Below are 20,118 nucleotides of genomic sequence, written 5' to 3' on the forward strand. Positions count from 1 at the left end.
TTGTCTTACACGTGAACTTTTCGGGACACCTGACATCCAAACAATAACATTTCAAAATGAGAGGGGGGGGAAGTGAGGAAAAGGAGGTAAGGTCCATAAAACAACAGTAACTATTTGCCACAGCAGATGGGAAAGAGAATGATTTTTAAAGAAAAGGATCTGGTATAAGACGATGAGTTCATGAGTGAATATACAGTCTTAAGTTTGATGGGCATGCCTAGGGTATCCTCCTATACGTGTGAGCAAAAGCTTGTACTCATGGACCCAAAACTAAGTGGACAGATTTGAAATAAGGGGTATAGTTTATATGAGTCAACACAGTAGTGTTAAGGCTCTGGAGATGATAAACTTATGACTCTGTGGAGAAACCTTTGGGTCCCCAAAAAGAATGAATCTGATATAAATTTCCTGTGTTGATATGTGAATACACCGCTAGTGAAACTCCACATTGTGTGCAACAACAAGAATGTGAGCCTAACCCATTTGGGTACAATGAATCAAAATGCAGTCTGTAAAAATAACTAATTAAAAAAAAGAATGTGAGCCTAATTAGAATAAGTTATACTTCATGTATGGATAATATGTCAAACTACACTCTACTATCACGTGTATCTAAAAATAACAAATAAAAACAAAAGAAGCAGCAGCTTTCTGATAAACCCTCTGCAAAGATCTCAGTCGGATCTTTTTAGTTTGTATGTGCCTGTTTGCAGGGACTCCTCCCAAGGTCAGTCCCTGCCTTTGTCCTCCTTGTCTTCCTGCTGCTGCTGCTTCCAGCTTGCTAACGGTGAAATGAAAGTTTAAAATGATTTTTCCTGACTACCTTTTGTAGGAGAGGTCACACAAAATATCCTTTTAAAGGAAGACTTCATGTAGAGGTTAGAGACTCAGTTTAGATCCATGCCAACAAGAGCTTGATTGCACTTGTTTTAGAAATAACCATTCATAATGTCTTTTATTTTCAGATTATTTCACTGCTGCAATTTTAAGTTTGAAAAAGACAGAATTTATAAACTTCAGAAGTTATCTATTTATAGTGGAAGGAACAAAACACTCAAAAAATTTTATCTGAAGAAATCATTCTTTTTCTGGTAAACAGGGCCCTGTCTTCACTTAGCAGTCTGGTTAAGAAAAAGAAAATAGCGAATGAGGCTGATTTCATTCACATTTTAAAAGTCTTGCAAATGTGGATGGAATTCCAAGTAGGAGCAAAATTAATAGGGATTGTTAGTTTTTAAGTAAATGTGGTAAATACCTTACTTAACCCTGATGCTGAAGGAAGTAAGAGAAATGATTTAGTAGAGGAAAACGGTGAGGAGAGATACTGAGCATCTCTTGTAACAAACACTTGTAAAAATCTGTCAGGTGTGTCCTCAGAGTAAGGAATGTGACATGTATCTTTACCACAAACTACCATTTGCATCCAGTGAGCTTATCAAAATATACATCCTATCATGTCACCCCATGATTAAAACTTTCAGGGACTTCGCATTGTCCTCAGAAAACAAGAGACCTTTGCAGTGGCCTACAAGTTTCCACAGCATCTGTCTCTTGGTTGCCTGTAGACTCATATCGCAGATCTCACAGCCTTGCTCAGTGTCACATCTAAATTGATGTCTTTCTGTTCTTTGAAGAATACAAGTTGTTACCCTCAACAGGGTCTTTGCACACTGTTTTGACTGCCTGGAATGTCCTTCCCCCACCAAGCCTCAGACCATCTCACTTCTCTTCCCCACCTCTTCATTCCCTTTACCTGACTCTTCATTCTTCAGATCTCAAATTAACCATCACTTTGGGGAAATGTACTGTACTTGCGCAAGTCTTGTTGAAATGTTTTCCCTCCTTTTCTAGCAGGTATCTTTTCAGTTGTGTTTTTATAGTTGTCACTTGTGATTGACATTGTTATCCCTTTCCTTCTAAGCTGTAAATGCTTTGAGAGCATCACTATCTAGATACACACACATATATATACACGTGTGTGTGCGCATCTATCTAAACTCACCTTCAAAGTATCAGACACTTCCATGGTACACGTTCAAAAAGCGAATGCTAGGTGAATGCTTGGGTCGGTGGTTGTTGTGATGAATGGACTAGGATAAAATGGTTTTGCCCCTCTTTGAAAAGCACAACACATGAAGAGGAGCAAGAAGAGAAGGAAGAGGAGGAAGGATGAGGAGGAGAAGGAGCCCTTGCAAGCTCCCTGAAAGGCTATATTTTGGGTTTTTTGCTAAGAGAAGGCACATGGTAAAAGACAAATCCAAACTGGAATGAAAGCCTAGATAGCACATTTAAAATCCATGAGGCTGCTTGCAATGGTGTCCCAAGCAGCTGGCCGCCTTTGGGGCTGCCCGCCCCGGGGAGTGTGGTCTGGCCTCCACTGCTCCGCGGCTCAAGCGGAGGCATCCTCAAGCCCAGGGGACCTCTTGGCTGCAGCGTGGTGGGCTGGCCGAGCCGGTCGCCAGAGGCGCGCTGCCCGCTCCCCACGGGAGGCCAGGCTTCCTGAGGAATCTCCAGCTTGGACGAGTTTCCGCTGGCGCCTTGGCCATTGCCGCTGCTGCTGCTGTTCCTGCTGCTGCTGTTCCTGCTGCTGCTGTTCCTGCTGCTGCGGCGGCGGCGGGATCGGCGGCTTAGGGTCGCCTGGCGTGGGTTCCACGCCTGGCAGCGGAGAGCAGAGAGCGTGGAGGCCGCCCCGGCCACCGCCCCCTCCGCGCGGGTGGAAACCGCAACCCCACGGCTCAGGAACCGACCCCCAGCCGCGTCCGTGTCCAGGGGCGGTCGAGGCCGGAGCGAGGAAGACGCTCGGGTCCTGGCGCCCACCTTGCTTCGCCCAGAATGGCGCACCACCCAGGTTAAGGTAGGTCTCACTGCGTTTTTATAAACGGTCCTCCCGGCGGTCTCCATGGAAGCCAGGTGGTCGATTTAATTAATCTCATTTTACAAATGAGCAAATCTAAAATACTGTGTTAAAGAGCGTGTTTCCATGAGGACAAGCCTGAGGAATTCCCGCTCCTCGTTTCAGAATCGTTCCCCTTGGTCGCACTCTCCCGAGTGCACCTGTAATATGTGGCAATTAATTAAGGCGTCTTTATCCTCGTCCTCCACTGTCGCCAGTTAATGCGCATTAAAAACACTACCCCGAGGGCTGTAAAGCGCACATTTCAAGTTTTCAGGGATCAGACAGTGCCGCTTAAAGTGCCGCAAACAAGTGCTAAGTAGCAAACTCGTAGGGTGGACTGGATTGTGGAACCGACCCTCTGTCAGTTAGGGAAATGCGTGGCCCCACGTAGGATAGGAGGCCTGGGAGGTTTTTTTGTTTTTTCACTCAGTAACGTAATTTAGTGAAAACAGTGGACAGAGACGGATCTCTTCAGCATCACTGGAAGCGCCTGAACCTCATTTGGAAGGGTCTTTTTACGTAGCTCTGATTACTTGTTATTTAATCTCTGTTAACAGCTGAGCAAAATAAGAAGTAAAATGCAAAACCCAAAGCTGTCCTTTAATTCTGGGATAAAATGTCTGAAAATCCCTTGTGAACTGATTTCATCACAACGCTGTCCTACTACAAACGTTGGTTCTTTAAACACCACGTGTAGAGTCGTGTTCGCTGCTCACCAACACACATGAAGCTCCACAAGGGACTCGGAAACGCAGTGCCCCCACCAATACAAAATATAAAGCAAAATGATGAGGAATGTTCTAATTCTGGAGTAAAATCCTGAAAATAACATGCAGAATAAGGTCACAAAAGATGAATAAGATTTGTTTAATAAATGTGTAATGCAGATCAAGTACCCTAAAAGGACAAAGGGTTAACGTGCACTTAAAGACGACTTGTCAGGGCAATTCATTTGGAATAAAATGTGTACCTGTGAAACAACATATAATAGGAATTGTAAAATAAAGTATACGTAATACACAACATCAAGTGCTACCGATTTCAAAAAGGGAGACCTTATTATAAAGTTGTTTGAAGAAGTTCATTCAGAAAATGTAGATTTGAACTTACGTGTTCATTCCTTCATAGTAAGGATCAAAATTTTGAATGTTGGAGAAAAATCCTTAGATGCTGTAACTCTTCAGTTATTTGAAGTTAAAACACAGATGTTGAAATTTTAGCTTCCAGTGTTTTTTGAATGATGGAGGTTTAGAGTGCAGGCTCTGGACTCAGGCTTCTGTTAGAGTCCCAGTTCTCCATGTGCCAGCCCTGTCACTCTGGGCGACTTACTAAAGGTCTCAGTGTAAAGTGGAGGTAATGCAATAGATGTTTAGCCTCTTGAAGTGTCCGTTCTGTATAAGAATTGTATTCCTTGTAGTCTGATCTCATCTGTGAGGAGGGAATGGGGCTAGGTGATCTCTGAGTTCCCAGACACCTTGCAGCTATTATGGTTTGTGCCTTTTTTTTTTTTTCCTTCACCTGCTCTGTGGCCATTGAAGAAAACCTCTGTCTCCTCACGAATTTTCTGTCTTGTTTTGCTTTGCTTTGTTTTACCCCTTACATTTAGTTTTCAGTACCCTTTGAATTGAGTTTTGTGTGGTACATGGTAGTGAACAACATGCCTTCATCTCTGCATGAATATCAATTAATTCCACACTCTTTTGTGAAGAAACTTTCTTTTTGTTTTCCACTTTCCAGAAATGTCTGTTTGGTCATGATCCAGCAAGATAGGACATACATACAAAATATATGTGCATATATCTCAATTCACAAATAAGTACATATATGCCAGAAATATGTTGTTAAAAAGTACTGAATGTACTATAAATGGTGCCATTTTGGAGATATCATTCCCTAAATGGTCATTACTGGTATTACTGATGTACTTTCTGATCTTCTAAATTCATGTATTAATTTCAACAATTTATTTGAGATATTTTGAATATTCTATGTGCACAACAGGGTCTCATGCAAATATTTATTTCTTGTGTTTCTCGATATACATTCTTTCTTGCCCTGTTTCATTTGCCGAGAAACTCTGGCTGAATATCAGAGAGCTGCAGTGGCAGTGGGTATCTTTTTTTCATCACATGAGAAAACTGCCTATATTTTTCTAAAACAGCTGTCCATAGGACTTTTTTGTTTTTGGAAACTATCTCTAGTTAAGTAAGTTTTATTTTATTCTAGTTAGCTAAACCATTTTATCCTGAAGGTACACTGAATTTTATTAAATACTTTCCCCATATATTTTGAAAGAATCTTTATTTTTCTCTTATTTCTATGAAGGTGATGGCCTACAATGATTGATTTTTGAATGTTAAGTTTTACTTGCCTGGAAACAGACTGACAAAATAGTTTCTTTAACGAAAATCTCTGTGTTCTTGATAAGACTTTATCCTATAATTTTTTTTTCTTATTATGCCATTCATTGCTGAACTCAGAACTGAGAAAATGCTAACCTGATAAAACAAACTGTAAAATATTCCTTTTTATTTTTCCTATTCTGAGGAGGATTTTGTATATGATTGGTATTATTTCTTTCATAATATTTGGAGAACTCATCAATGCTGACATTTGAATCTGGAGTATTTTGTAAAAATATATTTAATGTATATTCAATTTCTTTTTTCCTAGTCATGATAAGCATTAGATATATTTCTAGTTATGGAAAAAAGGTCTTTAATCTCTTCTTGGGATAAATAAAATGGTGGGTGATAACTGGACCATCCAAATTGGATAAGATAGGTTTATGATTATATCATTTTCATAAATACAGTTGAGGAGGAAACAGATTTTAGTTAAGGAATTTCTAAATTTCAGGAATTTTTAAATCAGACAAAGAAATATCAAATATGTAATGTTACCCAACTGTCAAAATCTCTCTCAATCTTTCTCTCACACACTCCCTTGCATGGAAATATTTTCATTATTGCTCTATCCAAACTATCTTTGAGATATTTTCTATAAAATATGGCATAAAAAAGAGCTTATCAGGTGGACAAAATATTAGATATTTTAGCTTATCAGTTTTTGAAATCTTATTTTTTCATTTTGGTAAAAAAATCACATAATCAATTCCAAATGATTTCTTCAACAAAGTTTTACCAATCATGTTCTCTAAGGCAGATGTAGCTGGGAATTACAAGAAATAGTGATTGCTCCAAAGAGTCGATGGCATAACTGGAAAGAAAATTTTTTTTAGCCACAGAGTATGATTACAGTATTTAGTGATTTAAAAATACAAAAGATAATGCTCCATAAAATGCAACCTCTTGTCTGTCTGACCTCACCTCCTTCTTATTTTACCTTCTCCCTTCCTCTTCACTAGCCCCATTCCCCTCTTATTTGTCTCACCTTAAGACCTCTTTGGAGCTGGTATTTCTGCCTGTCTCCCCCCCCCTCCAGATATTCTGGGACAAACTCCAGCAGCTCTAGAAATCTTTATTCAAATTGCAGTTTCTCAAAAAGAGCTACACTTTCTACTTGGCATTTACCAAATCCACGTGTTTTTTACCTATTCTACTCTTTTTCTTTTTCCATAATAATGGATAACAACAAACATAATATTCACTTACTTATATTTTTCAATCTAATTTTGCCATCCCACAAGGAAGAATATTACCTGTATTGTTGATGGATATTTCCCAAGAGCCTAGAAGAACACCTGACACGAACAGGGCCTATAAGATAACATTAAATGATACATACAAGTCCTAAAATTTGTTATTTTTATAAGTTTAATATTATCATTACAGACAAGTATAGTTTGGAGAACAGTAGCCCGATAAATTTTTGTTTTAAAGGCTTGTATACCTGGAAAAGATTAACACATTTAATAAACAAAGAATAACCATTCTACAATTACCTTGATAGCTTTATATTATAAGTATTATTTTTTTGTAGAATATTATAGGGTGGGTTAGTTTGAATTTTTTTTTTTCACAATGAGTCCCCACCTCTGGAATTTTAGTATAATTTGTAACATAGCACTTGAGTAATGAGTAAGTTAAAATCATCCCTGTAATGAATCATATTTAAATCTGGAAAATATTGCATAATAGGTTTAAGAACTTGATCAACAAACTTTTGACAAATGTGGGAGAATTTTTTATATCCTGAGGTAAAACTTTTCACTGATATCTTTGATAAGGCCTCTGTAAATTTAAAGACTGTAAACTAAATCTTTTACAGTCTTGAGTAGCCAGAGCTATAGTAAAAAAAAATCTTATAAATCAATAACAATAATATGACTATTTTTTGGAATAGCCACAGCTCCTACTAAAGTGGCCGTTTTGTCACAAGAGAAACAATTCCCTCCAACAGTTGTAAATGGTTTGACCTTATTGGAAGGATCAGCATTTTGACCCATGTTTTTTAATGAACTGAGAATAAGTCTTTTCTTGTAAAGTTGTAGCCATGGCCATTCCTTGAATATGGACAGGACTACAATCCATGTAGGCCTTAATAAAATCATTTAAAGTTTCTGTTTGTCTTATAGGTCTAAGCAAAGTTTGACAGGATGGATTTGCATTTTCAAAAGCCAATTGCTTTAGTATAATTTTAGCTGCCTCAGGATTAGTTATCATTTTTGAAATATTTTCTTGTAATTTTGTCACAAATTCTTCATATGGTTCCATGGCTGCCTGTTTAACATTACTGAAAAAAAGGAGTTTTAGTCTCAGAAGATGGTAATCACTTCCAAGCTGTGACTGCAATTTTTGACATTTCCTCTAACACTGTTTTAGACAAGGAAAGTTGTGCTTGAGGAGCAAAATAATTGTTAGTTTTTAACAACATAGACACAGTTATTTGATCTCTTGTCCTTTTTATAATTTGTTTTGAATCATGGGTTTAGCTAATTCCTCATACTCAGTGTTCCACAATAAAAATTGGCCAGGTGATAAGCGAGAGCGAGCAGTCTGTTGCCAATCAAAAGGAGTCATCCATTCACTTGCAACAGTATCTACGAATTGTGAAGTGTATGGAGATGTGGGGCCAAAGTCTTTAACTGTTATTTTTAACTCTTTTACTATTTTAAAAGGGAGAAGTTCCCATACAGGAGCAGTATCTTGTTCTTCAAAGGGTAATACAGGAAAAGAAAAAGATGTATCACCTTGGGCATGAGCCTCAGTAATAGCTCCCCTAAAATTCTATGTAGTTGGAGTTCGGTGCCTTTTTCTGGGCTTTGGTAGAGGTGCTGTAGAGGCTGCTATTCTAACAGTAGGTGACCAATCCTCATGATGATATTTAGTAGTCATCTCCTCTAAATCTAGTTTATCTTGTGGAGAAAGTGACTCCCTATCTTCCTTCTCCGAGTCAGATGAACTCTCAGAGGAGGAGGTGGCCTGGTAATTTTGAATCTTAGAAGACGACTTTAACAAAGGTGTTTTCTCCAGAGAAGCCTCTTCTGGAGAGGAGGCACGCTTACCAAGATACATAACTTCATGTTCTGGATCTGGGAAATGTCTAAGGAGATTCCAAAGGGCAAAAGCATCAGCAGGGACACTTCCAGCTCCATGATGTTGATAATATAATCTCATTTCATCCCCTAATTTTTTCCATAAAGTCAAATTTAAAGTACTTTCCTCAGGAAACCATGGAGAACATTCTTGAACAAAATGAAAAAAAAGTCTCAACTGAGATGAGACAGAAATTCCTCTTTTAATAAGCATACTTTTAGCAATGTCTATGAATAAGCTTTTTTTCTTAGATTCTGAGTGAACTATTTTTTTGTACTATTTAATGTTCTGTGATTACTTGTCCTTTTTCACTTGGCCTTTTCTCTACCGAGGGTCTTAGTAACTTTTCAAAGTTCTGTGATTACCTGTCATTCCTCACTCAGCCTTTTCTCTACTGAGGGGTCTGCAGCACCCTAGACAGGATCCTAGCCTAACTCCCAAAAATCTCTTTTAATTTCTTACCTGCCCCACGTTGGGTGCCAAACGGCCAGGGTCCAGCTCCAGCAGGGGTCATAGTGGTCACAGGTGATGGAGTAGGTGTGGGCAAGGTGGAGAACAAAGCAACACAAACTCAAGGAATGGATGCGAAGTTCTAAATTTTATTTTTCCCAGCCAGCTTTTTATACATTAAACGGTTGACAGTTATACATGTTTATCCAGAACAGAAAAAGATCACAAGGAAAAATAACAAAAATATCTTGTATAATCATTACTAGATCAGGCAATGAAGTATTCTAATTATTTTTAGTAATTGCTTACTCATGATAACCTATAAGTAAACAATAAGACATATTAATATTGCTTAACTAATCATAAAGGTTGAAGCAAGTTCAGCAGGGTTGAGTAATGTCAGTTGTGTGGCTATTGCTGTGGTTAATAAGTGCTAGACAGTTTAAGCTAACAATAATATGACATCGACGGGGCGATCCAAGATGGCGGCCTAGAGGGAGACTGCACCCCCTGTCGCTCCAGAACCCAGGAGTTAAGAAGGGGAGGCATTGAGAGACTCGGACTGAAATAGAGCCACGGGTGAGTCTGCCCACTGGGTAAAGCTCGGCCCGGGGGGCAGGCCCAGATAGAGGTGGCTTATCGGAGCCGGGCAGGGCAGCTAGAGTCATCCACAGGCAGCCCTGCGCACTCCGGCGGTGGGCCCCGCCCACACAGCCAGCTTCTCCAGGTTCTCGGAACGGAACTGGCCCGCTAGTGAGAGCCTTTCTGACCAGAACAAGCTCCGAGACCCGGAACCAGCGCATCGCAGCGTACTCCGGCACGCAAGGAGATTCAGGGACCAGATAGGGCAGCCAGAGACTTCCCCAAGTAGTCTGGACCTCTGCGGTGGGAGGTGCCGTTCAAGGCTAGTTTCTCGGAGCTGACCGCCCAGTGAGAGACTTTCTACATAGAACCAGCCACAAGCCCCCGAACCAACGGAGAGCCTCGATCCGCAAGCAGCCTCTGGGATCAGGGTAGGGCAGCCAGAGACCTCTTCAGGCGGCTCTGCCCACTCCGGCTGCAGGCTCTCTTCACGGGGCGATCCAAGATGGCTACCTAGAGGGAGACTGCACCCCCAGTCGCTCCAGAACCCAGGAGTTAAGAAGGGGAGGCATTGAGAGACTCGGACTGAAATAGAGCCATGGGTGAGTCTGCCCACTGGGTAAAGCTCGGCCCGGGTGGCAGGCCCAGATAGAGGTGGCTTATTGGAGCTGGGCAGGGCAGCTAGAGTCTTCCCAAGGTAGCCTTCCACACTCCGGCAGTGGGCTCCTCCCACACGGTCAGCTGCATGGTGCAGGCCCACAGTGAGAGCATTTCAGCACAGAGCCAGTTCCAAATCGTGGAACCAGTAGGGGGCTAGGGGCAGTTTTCTTCAGATGCGCTGCTTTATCAGATTCCTCCAAGACATCAGGCTACTGAAGGCTGGGAGGTGATACACTGGAAATCTACCAGGACACTATAAGCCAATAGCGGAAAACTGCAATATCTCAGGGTCCCACTGACAACTGACCACTATGAGAAAACAAGGGAAGAAAATGTCCCAAACAAACCTAGATACTACATCAATAAAACCCAATGACAGCACAGCAGAAGAAATGTCAGAAAGGGAGTTCAGAATGTATGTAATTAAAACGATCAGGGAAGCTAATGAGGAGATGAAAGAGCAAATGCAGGCATTACATGATCGCACCAATCAACAGTTAAGAGACCAAATACGGGACGCAAGAGATCATTTCAATAAAGAGTTAGAGATACTGAAAAAAAAAAACAAACTGAAATACTTGAAATGAAGGAAACAATAAACCAAGTTAAAAACTCCATAGAAAGCATAACCAATAGGATAGAACACCTGGAAGACAGAACCTCAGACATTGAAGACAAATTATTTAATCTTGAAAGCAAAGTTGGCCAAACAGAAAAGATGGTAAGAAATCATGAACAGAATCTACAAGAATTATGGGATATCATGAAAAGGCCAAATTTAAGAATTATTGGGATTGAGGAAGGCTTAGAGAAACAAACCAAAGGAATGAACAATCTATTCAATGAAATAATATCAGAAAATTTCCCAAATCTGAAGAATGAAATGGAAAACCAAGTACAAGAGGCTTATAGAACTCCAAACATACAAAATTACAACAGACCCACACCAAGGCACATTATTATGAAAATACCTAACACACAAAATAAAGACAGAATTTTAAAGGCCACGAGAGAAAAGAATCAAATTACATTCAGAGGGAAACCAATAAGAATATCAGCAGATTTTTCAATCCAGACCCTAAAAGCCAGAAAGGCCTGGAACAACATTTAACAAGCCCTGAAAGAAAACGGATGCCAACCAAGAATCTTATACCCAGCAAAACTTACCTTCAAATTTGACGATGAAATAAGATCCTTCCATGATAAACAAAAGCTAAAGGAATTTACAAAAAGAAAGCCAGCATTACAGAACATTCTCAGCAAAATATTCCATGAGGAAGAGATGAAAAACAACGATGCAAATCAGCAACAGGAGGCGCTAGCCTAAAGGAATAGCCAAATAAAGGAGAAACCAAATCATGTCAAAAACAAATATGAGTCAATTGACTGGGAATACAAATCATATCACAATAATAACCCTGAATGTTAATGGCCTGAATTCATCAATCAAAAGACACAGACTGGCAGATTGGATTAAAAAGAAAAATCCAACAATATGCTGCCTGCAAGAGACTCATCTCATAGAAAGAGACACCCATAGACTAAAGGTGAAAGGATGGGGAAAAACATACCATGCACACGGACACAGCAAAAAAAGCTGGAGTATCCATCCTAATCTCAGATAATGTGGACTTCAAACCAAAACTAGTCAGAAGGGATAAAGAAGGACATTACATGCTGCTTAAGGGAAGCATAAATCAGCAAGACATAACAATCATAAATATCTATGCCCCGAACATTGGCTCATCCACGTACGTCAAACAAATCCTTCTCAATTCCAGAAATCAAATAGACCACAACACAATCATACTAGGCGATTTTAACACACCTCTCTCACCACTGGATAGATCGTCCAAACAAAAATTGAATAAAGAAACTATAGATCTCAATAACACAATCAGCAATTTAGACTTAACAGACATATATAGAATATACCATCCAACAAAGAACGAATACACTTTCTTCTCAGCAGCACATGGATCCTTCTCTAAAATAGACCATATTTTATGCCACAAAGCTACTGTTAGCAAATACAAGAAGATAGAGATACTACCTTGTACTCTATCAGATCATAATGGATTGAAATTAGAAATAAATGACAGAATAAAAAACAGAAACTTCTCCAATACTTGGAGACTAAATAATACACTACTATATGATGAATGGATAACAGAAGACATCAGGAGGGAAATAAAAAAATTCTTAGAAGTAAACGAGAACAAAGACACATCATATCAAAATCTCTGGGACACTATGAAAGCAGTACTTAGAGGAAGATTTATTTCATGGGGTGCATTCAAAAAAAGAAGTAGAAATCAACAAATAAACGACTTAACACTACAGCTCAAAGCACTAGAAAAAGAAGAGCAGACCAATACCAAAAGTAGTAGAAGACAGGAAATAGTTAAAATCAGAGCCGAAATCAATGAAATCGCAACAAAAGAAACAATTGGAAAAATTAACAAAATAAATAGTTGGTTCTTTGAAAAAATAAATAAAATTGATAAACCCTTAGCCACACTAACAAAGAGAAAGAGGGAGAAAACTCAAATTACTAAAATTCGGAAAGAACAAGAAAATATCACAACAGACACGAGTGAAATACAAAACATAATTAGAAGCTATTTCAAAAATCTATACTCCAACAAAACAGAAAACCTCGAAGACATCAACAAATTTCTAGAGACATATGAATTACCTAAACTGAACGAGGACATACACAACCTAAATAAACCAATTTCAAGCAATGAAATAGAAGAGGTCATCAAAAGCCTACCAACAAAGAAAAGTCCAGGACCAGATGGGTTCTCAGCTGAGTTCTACAAAACCTTTAAAGAAGAGCTCATTCCAATACTCCTCAAACTATTCCATGAAATAGAAGAGGAGGGAACCCTCCCAAACTCGTTCTATGAAGCCAATATCACCCTGATACCTAAACCAGACAGAGACACATCGAGGAAAGAAAATTTCAGACCAATACCCTTAGTGAACATCGACGCAAAAATTCTCAACACAATTTTAGCAAATCGCATACAAATATATATTAAAAAGATAGTGCACCACGATCAAGTGGGTTTTATCCCAGGGATGCAAGGTTGGTTCAACATTCGGAAATCAATAAATGTCATTCACCATATCAACAGACTTAAAGTTAAGAATCACATGATTATTTCAATAGATGCAGAAAAAGCATTCGATAAAATACAGCATCCCTTCATGCTCAAAACACTAGAAAAAATTGGGGTAGTGGGAACATTCCTTAACATTATAAAGGCAATCTACGCTAAGCCCATGGCTAATATCATTCTAAATGGTGAAAAACTGAAAGCGTTCCCCCTAAAAACTGGAACAAGGCAGGGATGCCCTCTTTCACCGCTTCTATTCAACATCGTCCTTGAGACTCTAGCCAGAGCAATCAGACAAACCAAAGAAATTAAAGGGATACGAATAGGAAAAGAAGAACTCAAACTATCCCTGTTCGCTGACGACATGATTATATATTTAGAGGAACCTGGAAATTCCACCAGAAAACTTTTAGAACTCATAAGTGAATTCAGTAAAGTAGCAGGTTACAAGATCAATGCTCATAAATCCAATGCATTTTTATACATAAGTGATGAATCTTCAGAAAGAGAAATTAGGAAAACTACCCCATTCACAATAGCATCGAAAAAAATAAAATACTTGGGAATCAATCTCACAAAAGAGGTGAAAGACCTCTACAATGAGAACTACAGAACACTAAAGAAAGAAATTCAAGAAAACCTTAGAAGATGGAAAGATCTCCCATGTTCCTGGATAGGCAGAATTAATATTGTCAAAATGGCTATACTACCTAAAGTGCTATACAGATTCAATGCAATTCCAATTAAAATCCCAATGATGTACCTTACAGAAATAGAGCAAGCAATTATGAAATTCATCTGGAAGAATAAAAAACCTAGAATAGCTAAAGCAATCCTCAGTAGCAAGAGCGAAGCAGGGGGTATTGCAATACCAGATCTTCAACTCTACTACAAAGCAATAGTAACAAAAATGGCATGGTATTGGTACCAAAATAGACAGGTAGATCAATGGTACAGAATAGAGGACATGGACACAAACCCAAATAAATACAATTTTCTCATACTAGACAAAGGTTCCAAAAATATGCAATGGAGAAAAGATAGCCTCTTCAACAAATGGTGCTGGGAAAACTGGAAAACCATATGCAATAGAATGAAATTAAACCCCTATCTCTCACCCTACACAAAACTCAACTCAAAATGGATCAAGGACCTCGGAATCAGACCAGAGACCCTGCATCTTATAGAAGAAAAAGTAGGTCCAAATCTTCAACTTGTTGGCTTACGATCAGACTTCCTTAACAGGACTCCCATAGCACAAGAAATAAAAGCAAGAATCAACAACTGGGATAGATTCAAACTAAAAAGCTTTCTCTCAGCAAAGGAAACTATCAGAAATGTGAAGAGAGAGCCTACAGAGTGGGAGAATATTTTTGCCAACCATACCTCAGATAGAGCGCTAATTTCCAGAATCTATAAAGAACTCAAAAAACTCTACACCAAGAATACAAATAATCCAATCAACAAATGGTCTAAGGAAATGAACAGACATTTCACAGAAGAAGATGTACAAGTAATCAACAGATATATGAAGAAATGTTCAACATCCCTAGTAATAAGGGAAATGCAAATCAAAACTACCCTAAGATTTCATCTCACCCCAATTAGAATGGCGATTATCAAGAATACAAGCAACAATAGGTGTTGGCGAGGATGTGGTGAAAAAGGAACACTCATACATTGCTGGTGGGGTTGCAAATTAGTGCAGCCACTCTGGAAAGCAGTGTGGAGATTCCTCAGAAATCTTGGAATGGAAACACCATTTGACCCAGCTATCCCACTCCTTGGCCTATACCCAAAGGACTTAAAATCAGCATACTACAGAGATACAGCCACATCAATGTTCATTGCTGCTCAATTCACCATAGCCAGATTGTGGAACCAACCTAGATGCCCTTCAGTTGATGAATGGATAAAGAAACTGTGGCATATTTATACAATGGACTATTACTCCGCAATGAAGAATGATAAAATTATGGCATTTGTAGGCAAATGGACGAAATTGGAGAATATCATGCTAAGTGAGATAAGCCAATCTCAAAAAACTAAAGGACGAATGATCTCGCTGATAAGCGGATGAGGACATATAATGGGGGTGGGAGGGGTTAGCATTAGGTTTAGGGTTAGGTTTAGAGTTAGGCTAAGGAGAGCGGTAAGAATGAAGGAAAGAAGGACTGTATAAAGGGAAAAGGGTCGAGGGGTGGGGGGAAGGGAAAAAAAATAAACATCATTACCCTATGTAAACATAAAAAAAAAAAAAGGGTACTTTGGCAATCTTATCTGCTATTATGGACATACGGGGCAAAATCAATCCATGGATTGTAAAGTTTTTAAGTTGCAAAGTAAATAGTTTATATAAAATATGCCTCCGTTTATAATGATTTAGAAAATTACAGATGCCTCTACATAATATAGCAATATTATACTTATTTATTTTTACTATTTTTGTTTCCAGGTTTGATAAATACTATCAGAATGGATTAAACTCTCAACATCCAAAGATAATTATTTCTATGAAATATTTGTTATTTTTTGTTAAAAAAATGTTTGGTGCCAGACATATTTAGCATGAATATCTGACTAAGCTATGTATGAATTGACCTTGAACATGTAGTAATTTTGTTTTTTGAGACTTACATTCTTAATCTATAAACATAAAAAAATAGTTGTATGGAATAATCAAATACTGTGTGTAATGAATTTGACATCAGATCTGAGATTGGGGTTGCAAGTAAGATGACGGTCAATGATTAAGGGAGAAAGAGAACTATCTTGAAATGTTACCTCCAGAAATCCAAATGATCAACACTTGAGAGATATCACAGGAGCCTGGAGAATAATTATTCCAACTTGAGAAGCAAACCTTAGAGTTACTGTGCACAATCTTAATGTTATGCAATGAACAAATGGGGCATAAAAGCTGAAAGCAGGAGACACACTTGCTTAGAGATTTAAAAGAAATAGTGCACTGTGTGTGTGTATGTGTCATGTGTCATACATGGAACCAGTCTACACTGAAAGAAAAGGAAGAGACACAGAGAGACATTTAGTGCCATTAGGCAAATAGAAGAACTAGGAGAAGTAAAATCAGAAAGCACCTCACCTACCCAACTCTCAGTCATCTGAAAAAATAGTTTGATTCCCTGGGGAATGACTGTAGTCACCATCTTTAGTAATTAATTGGACAATCAATACTAGACTTATCCAACAACAATATTAGTTTTCATAAAAAAGAGAAAACAAATGGCAAATGAGAACAGAAAGTTGTTGCCTTAGAGCTGATATGCCATTGTGACAAAGAATTAAGAAAAGCTAAATAAATTAAATACCTTTATTAGTGGAAGCATAAAGCATAGATTCAAAAGCTCTTAAAGACACAGTAAAGAGAAGAAAAGCAAGAACTAGCAAGCATAAGGAAGAAATAGAAACAAGCTTCACCCATCAGAATTGACATTAACCATAGAATAAAGCTAAAATAAATAAATATATATATATATATTTATATGAATGATATGGAAAATGACAGGAGCAAGCAAAAAAAATTGAATGTGATTCTTTCCAGCCTCTTTCACATTAGCTCAAGACTGGAAATAGACTAAAATTAGATCTATATTATTTAATATGACTGTTATAATCATTCAAAGAAACAAAATAAAATCAGTTCAGAAAACTATTTACACACTTACATAAAATATTCTCTATAATGTGACATTTAGTGAGAGTGTAAGACTTAAGTATATTTATATAATGATACTAGCTGTGTAGTGTGAATGTACTGTGTGTGTGTGGGTATGTGTGCCTGTGATTGTAAACATTAACTTCTGTCAGAATATTTTTAGTACAAATAAGACTAGTAACATTGATTGCCTCTATGTATGGATGGAAAATAGGCATGATAGAGAAATGATACTGTTACTAGTATTAAAATATTACAGTATGAGAATATATTGACAATTGAAAAGCAAGCATGACTAAAATTGAGAAACAGGCAAATATTTTAGTTCATGCCACATTAGAAACATTTAAAATAATTTGTTTATGATCAATAGTCACTAAATGTGAATCCCCTGATAACAGGATTGTTGTCTCTCTCTTCTTTACTGATATTCCGCAGGTTGGCCCTTGTACTAAATGGCATTTTACCTCAATTAATCACATTTATGGCAGGTCTCGCTCTTTACACTATTGTCCTACAACCAAGGCACTTTTTATTGTATAGTCAATTTAAAATTTACATTTAATGCCCATTAGAATACCACTACAGGCATTACAAATCACCCCTAAATACAGATATGTACCTGAACATGAAAATATTCTTACTTTTTTTACTGCTTAAAAATAAAATGATATCCCTTCACTTTCATCTGCAAGATTTTCATTAACAACTTCCCTTCAAATACAAAAGCATGCTGAAGCAATCATATTCTCAAAATGACCCTCTTATCTAGTCACTCCTTCTATAAGTTAATTTAAAAGCTCTTAAATTAGGGATCTATACTTGTTACCATCAGTTTCTTTTCCTATAAAATCAACTCATTGTCACTTCAACTGTAGCACTGTTGCAGAAACTGCTGGTTCTAAACATCCACTTATTCTATCTTAATTTTCTGCAACTTTTAATGTAGCTGACCTCTCATTTTCAAATCTCCTTTCTGTCCTTGGTTGTGAATACCACTTCTGACTCCTGATACTGCCTAGATGATACTGTTACTAGTATTAAAATATTACAGTATGAGAATATATTGACAATTGAAAAGCAAGCATGACTAAAATTGAGAAACAGGCAAATATTTTAGTTCATGCCACATTAGAAACATTTAAAATAATTTGTTTATGATCAATAGTCACTAAATGTGAATCCCCTGATAACAGGATTGTTGTCTCTCTCTTCTTTACTGATATTCCGCAGGTTGGCCCTTGTACTAAATGGCATTTTACTTTACATAGACGCATTACTACTAAACAACTACTACATATGCCTCACGTAGGAACGAGGTACCTGATGAACACAAAATTATGTATGTTTATGGGAGGGACTGGATCACAGTTTAACTGATATTCTGCCCAGCAGAAATTAGAAATAATTGGGAACACAGGAGAGTGAGAGATATGTTTGAAGAGCAGATGCCCTGTGAGTCAGCAGCACGCAATCCCTACCCCGGGGAGATGAGTTGGATTCGTGTACAATATGGTAGGAGCACTCACTGGTTCCATCCAGAGCAGAGTTGACTTTAGTCTCATCTGATGGGGAAACAGCAGTTCCAAGAAGTTCTGTTGAGTCAGATGAATCAGGATGACCCCAGGATGGAAAATACTTTGCATCTGGCAGGGGGTCATGCTCCTTCTCCTCCTGCAGTCCACTGTTGAGACAGGGAAAAACCAAGAGATGAAATCAAGATGGTTTAGAAGCCAAGGCCTCACCCCGGCCCTGATTCAAAGCTGAAGAGCCGAGTCTCACAACAAGGGCCCTGCCTTCAAAAACGATCAAGGACACCATTCTCATCCGATGGACAGAGTTCAGGTGCCATGGCATGAGAGAAAGGGAGAACCACCCGTGCCCATGTACCAGCCGGGTAGCAAGCGGAAGGGGAAGGAAGCTCAACTCCGCCCATCAGGAGCAGTCACCAAGGGAGCACAAAATAAAGAATCACACCAGTGGGTCAACCTTGTGCGTGACCCACGTTGAGACTTACACAGAGCTGGCCAGAGAACACTGCCTGCTGAATTGTACAGAGCAAGAGAACTTGTGCCTTCTACAACAGTTTCCACCCACTCTTTTTCTTGGTCTTTCTACTTATCCTGCTAAGGCATACCTGTCCATGATCTCAGGACAGGAGTGTAGAAAGATGGTATGCCTCTAATCCCAATTCCAGAACTTACAGAGAAAACAACTGATTGCTTTAAGGGAAAGGAGTGTGTCGGGGTTTCCAGGACCCCCAGCCTTGGGCATGGTCAAGATGGCGCCTGACGCTGAGCCAAAAGCGGCCAGCTATACAGTAAACAACCAGCGAATTCCAATGATTGGCTAGTTAACGATGTGATTAGAGCATGCCCCCCTCGTGTACCTATTCTATGCTTGCAGCTGTCCGCGGTTTACCTCGTGTGCTCTCCCCTGATTGGTTGAAGTGTATATAAGCCTGGTGGGTGGGAGAGTAAGGAAAGAAGAAGCTGAAGCTGGAGCGGAGGAAGAAGCTGGGGGCAGAAGAAGCTGGGGGTGGAAGAAGCTGGGGGCGGAAGAAGCTGAGGACAGAAGCTGAAGCTGAGGATGGAAGAAGCTGAGAGAAGAAGCTGAGAGAAAAAGCTGAGAGAAGAGAAGCTGGGAGTGCGCGGAAGCTGGGAGTAAGAGAAGTGTAGGAGAGGGATTGTGCATAATAAACTTCCAAAGCTTCAGACGTTTGTCGTGTCTCTCTCTGCGGCCAGAGGGAGCGCGATAACTGGTGCCGAAACCCGGGAAGAAGAAAACCTTATAAAGAAAACAAGGTAAGATATCTAAAAAAAAAATTTTTTTTTTATTTTATATAAGTTAAACCAGTTATAAAATAGTTGAAAGGTATCGGGATACGCCATCAGCGGTCCTGACGCGTGGAACGCGGGTTAAAAGGTATCGGGATACGCCATCAGCGGTCCTGACGCGTGGAACGCGGGTTAAAGGTATCGGGATACGCCATCAGCGGTCCTGACGCGTGGAACGCGGGTTAAAGGGTATCGGGATACGCCATCAGCGGTCCTGACGCGTGGAACGGGGGTTAAAGGGTATCGGGATACGCCATCAGCGGTCCTGACGCGTGGAACGCAGTCCAATTAAAGTGAAAGTAGAAACACGTTTGAAGCGGTCCAATTAGGGTGTAGGTAGTACGTGAAAAGCCGCTATAAAAATTCTAATGCACACTTGATAGTTTTCCTTTCA

At 39.1% G+C, this 20,118-nt stretch overlaps 1 protein-coding gene across 1 annotated transcript in view; it reads right to left on the bottom strand.

The window, feature by feature from the left end:
* Positions 1-3,015: 3,015 nt before the first annotated feature.
* The window catches only part of LOC124994793 (uncharacterized), a 59,208-nt gene continuing 42,105 nt past the window's right edge, over positions 3,016-20,118 (bottom strand). The window contains exons 8-9 of the mRNA XM_047567082.1: positions 18,417-18,571; positions 3,016-3,101 (exon numbers count right to left, since the gene is read on the bottom strand). Of these exons, the coding sequence (XP_047423038.1) occupies positions 3,016-3,101; positions 18,417-18,571 (241 nt within the window). The remainder of the gene's footprint in view (positions 3,102-18,416; positions 18,572-20,118) is intronic.

This window comes from Sciurus carolinensis, chromosome 1 (assembly GCF_902686445.1).
Source record: "Sciurus carolinensis chromosome 1, mSciCar1.2, whole genome shotgun sequence".
Lineage (NCBI taxonomy): Eukaryota > Metazoa > Chordata > Mammalia > Rodentia > Sciuridae > Sciurus > Sciurus carolinensis.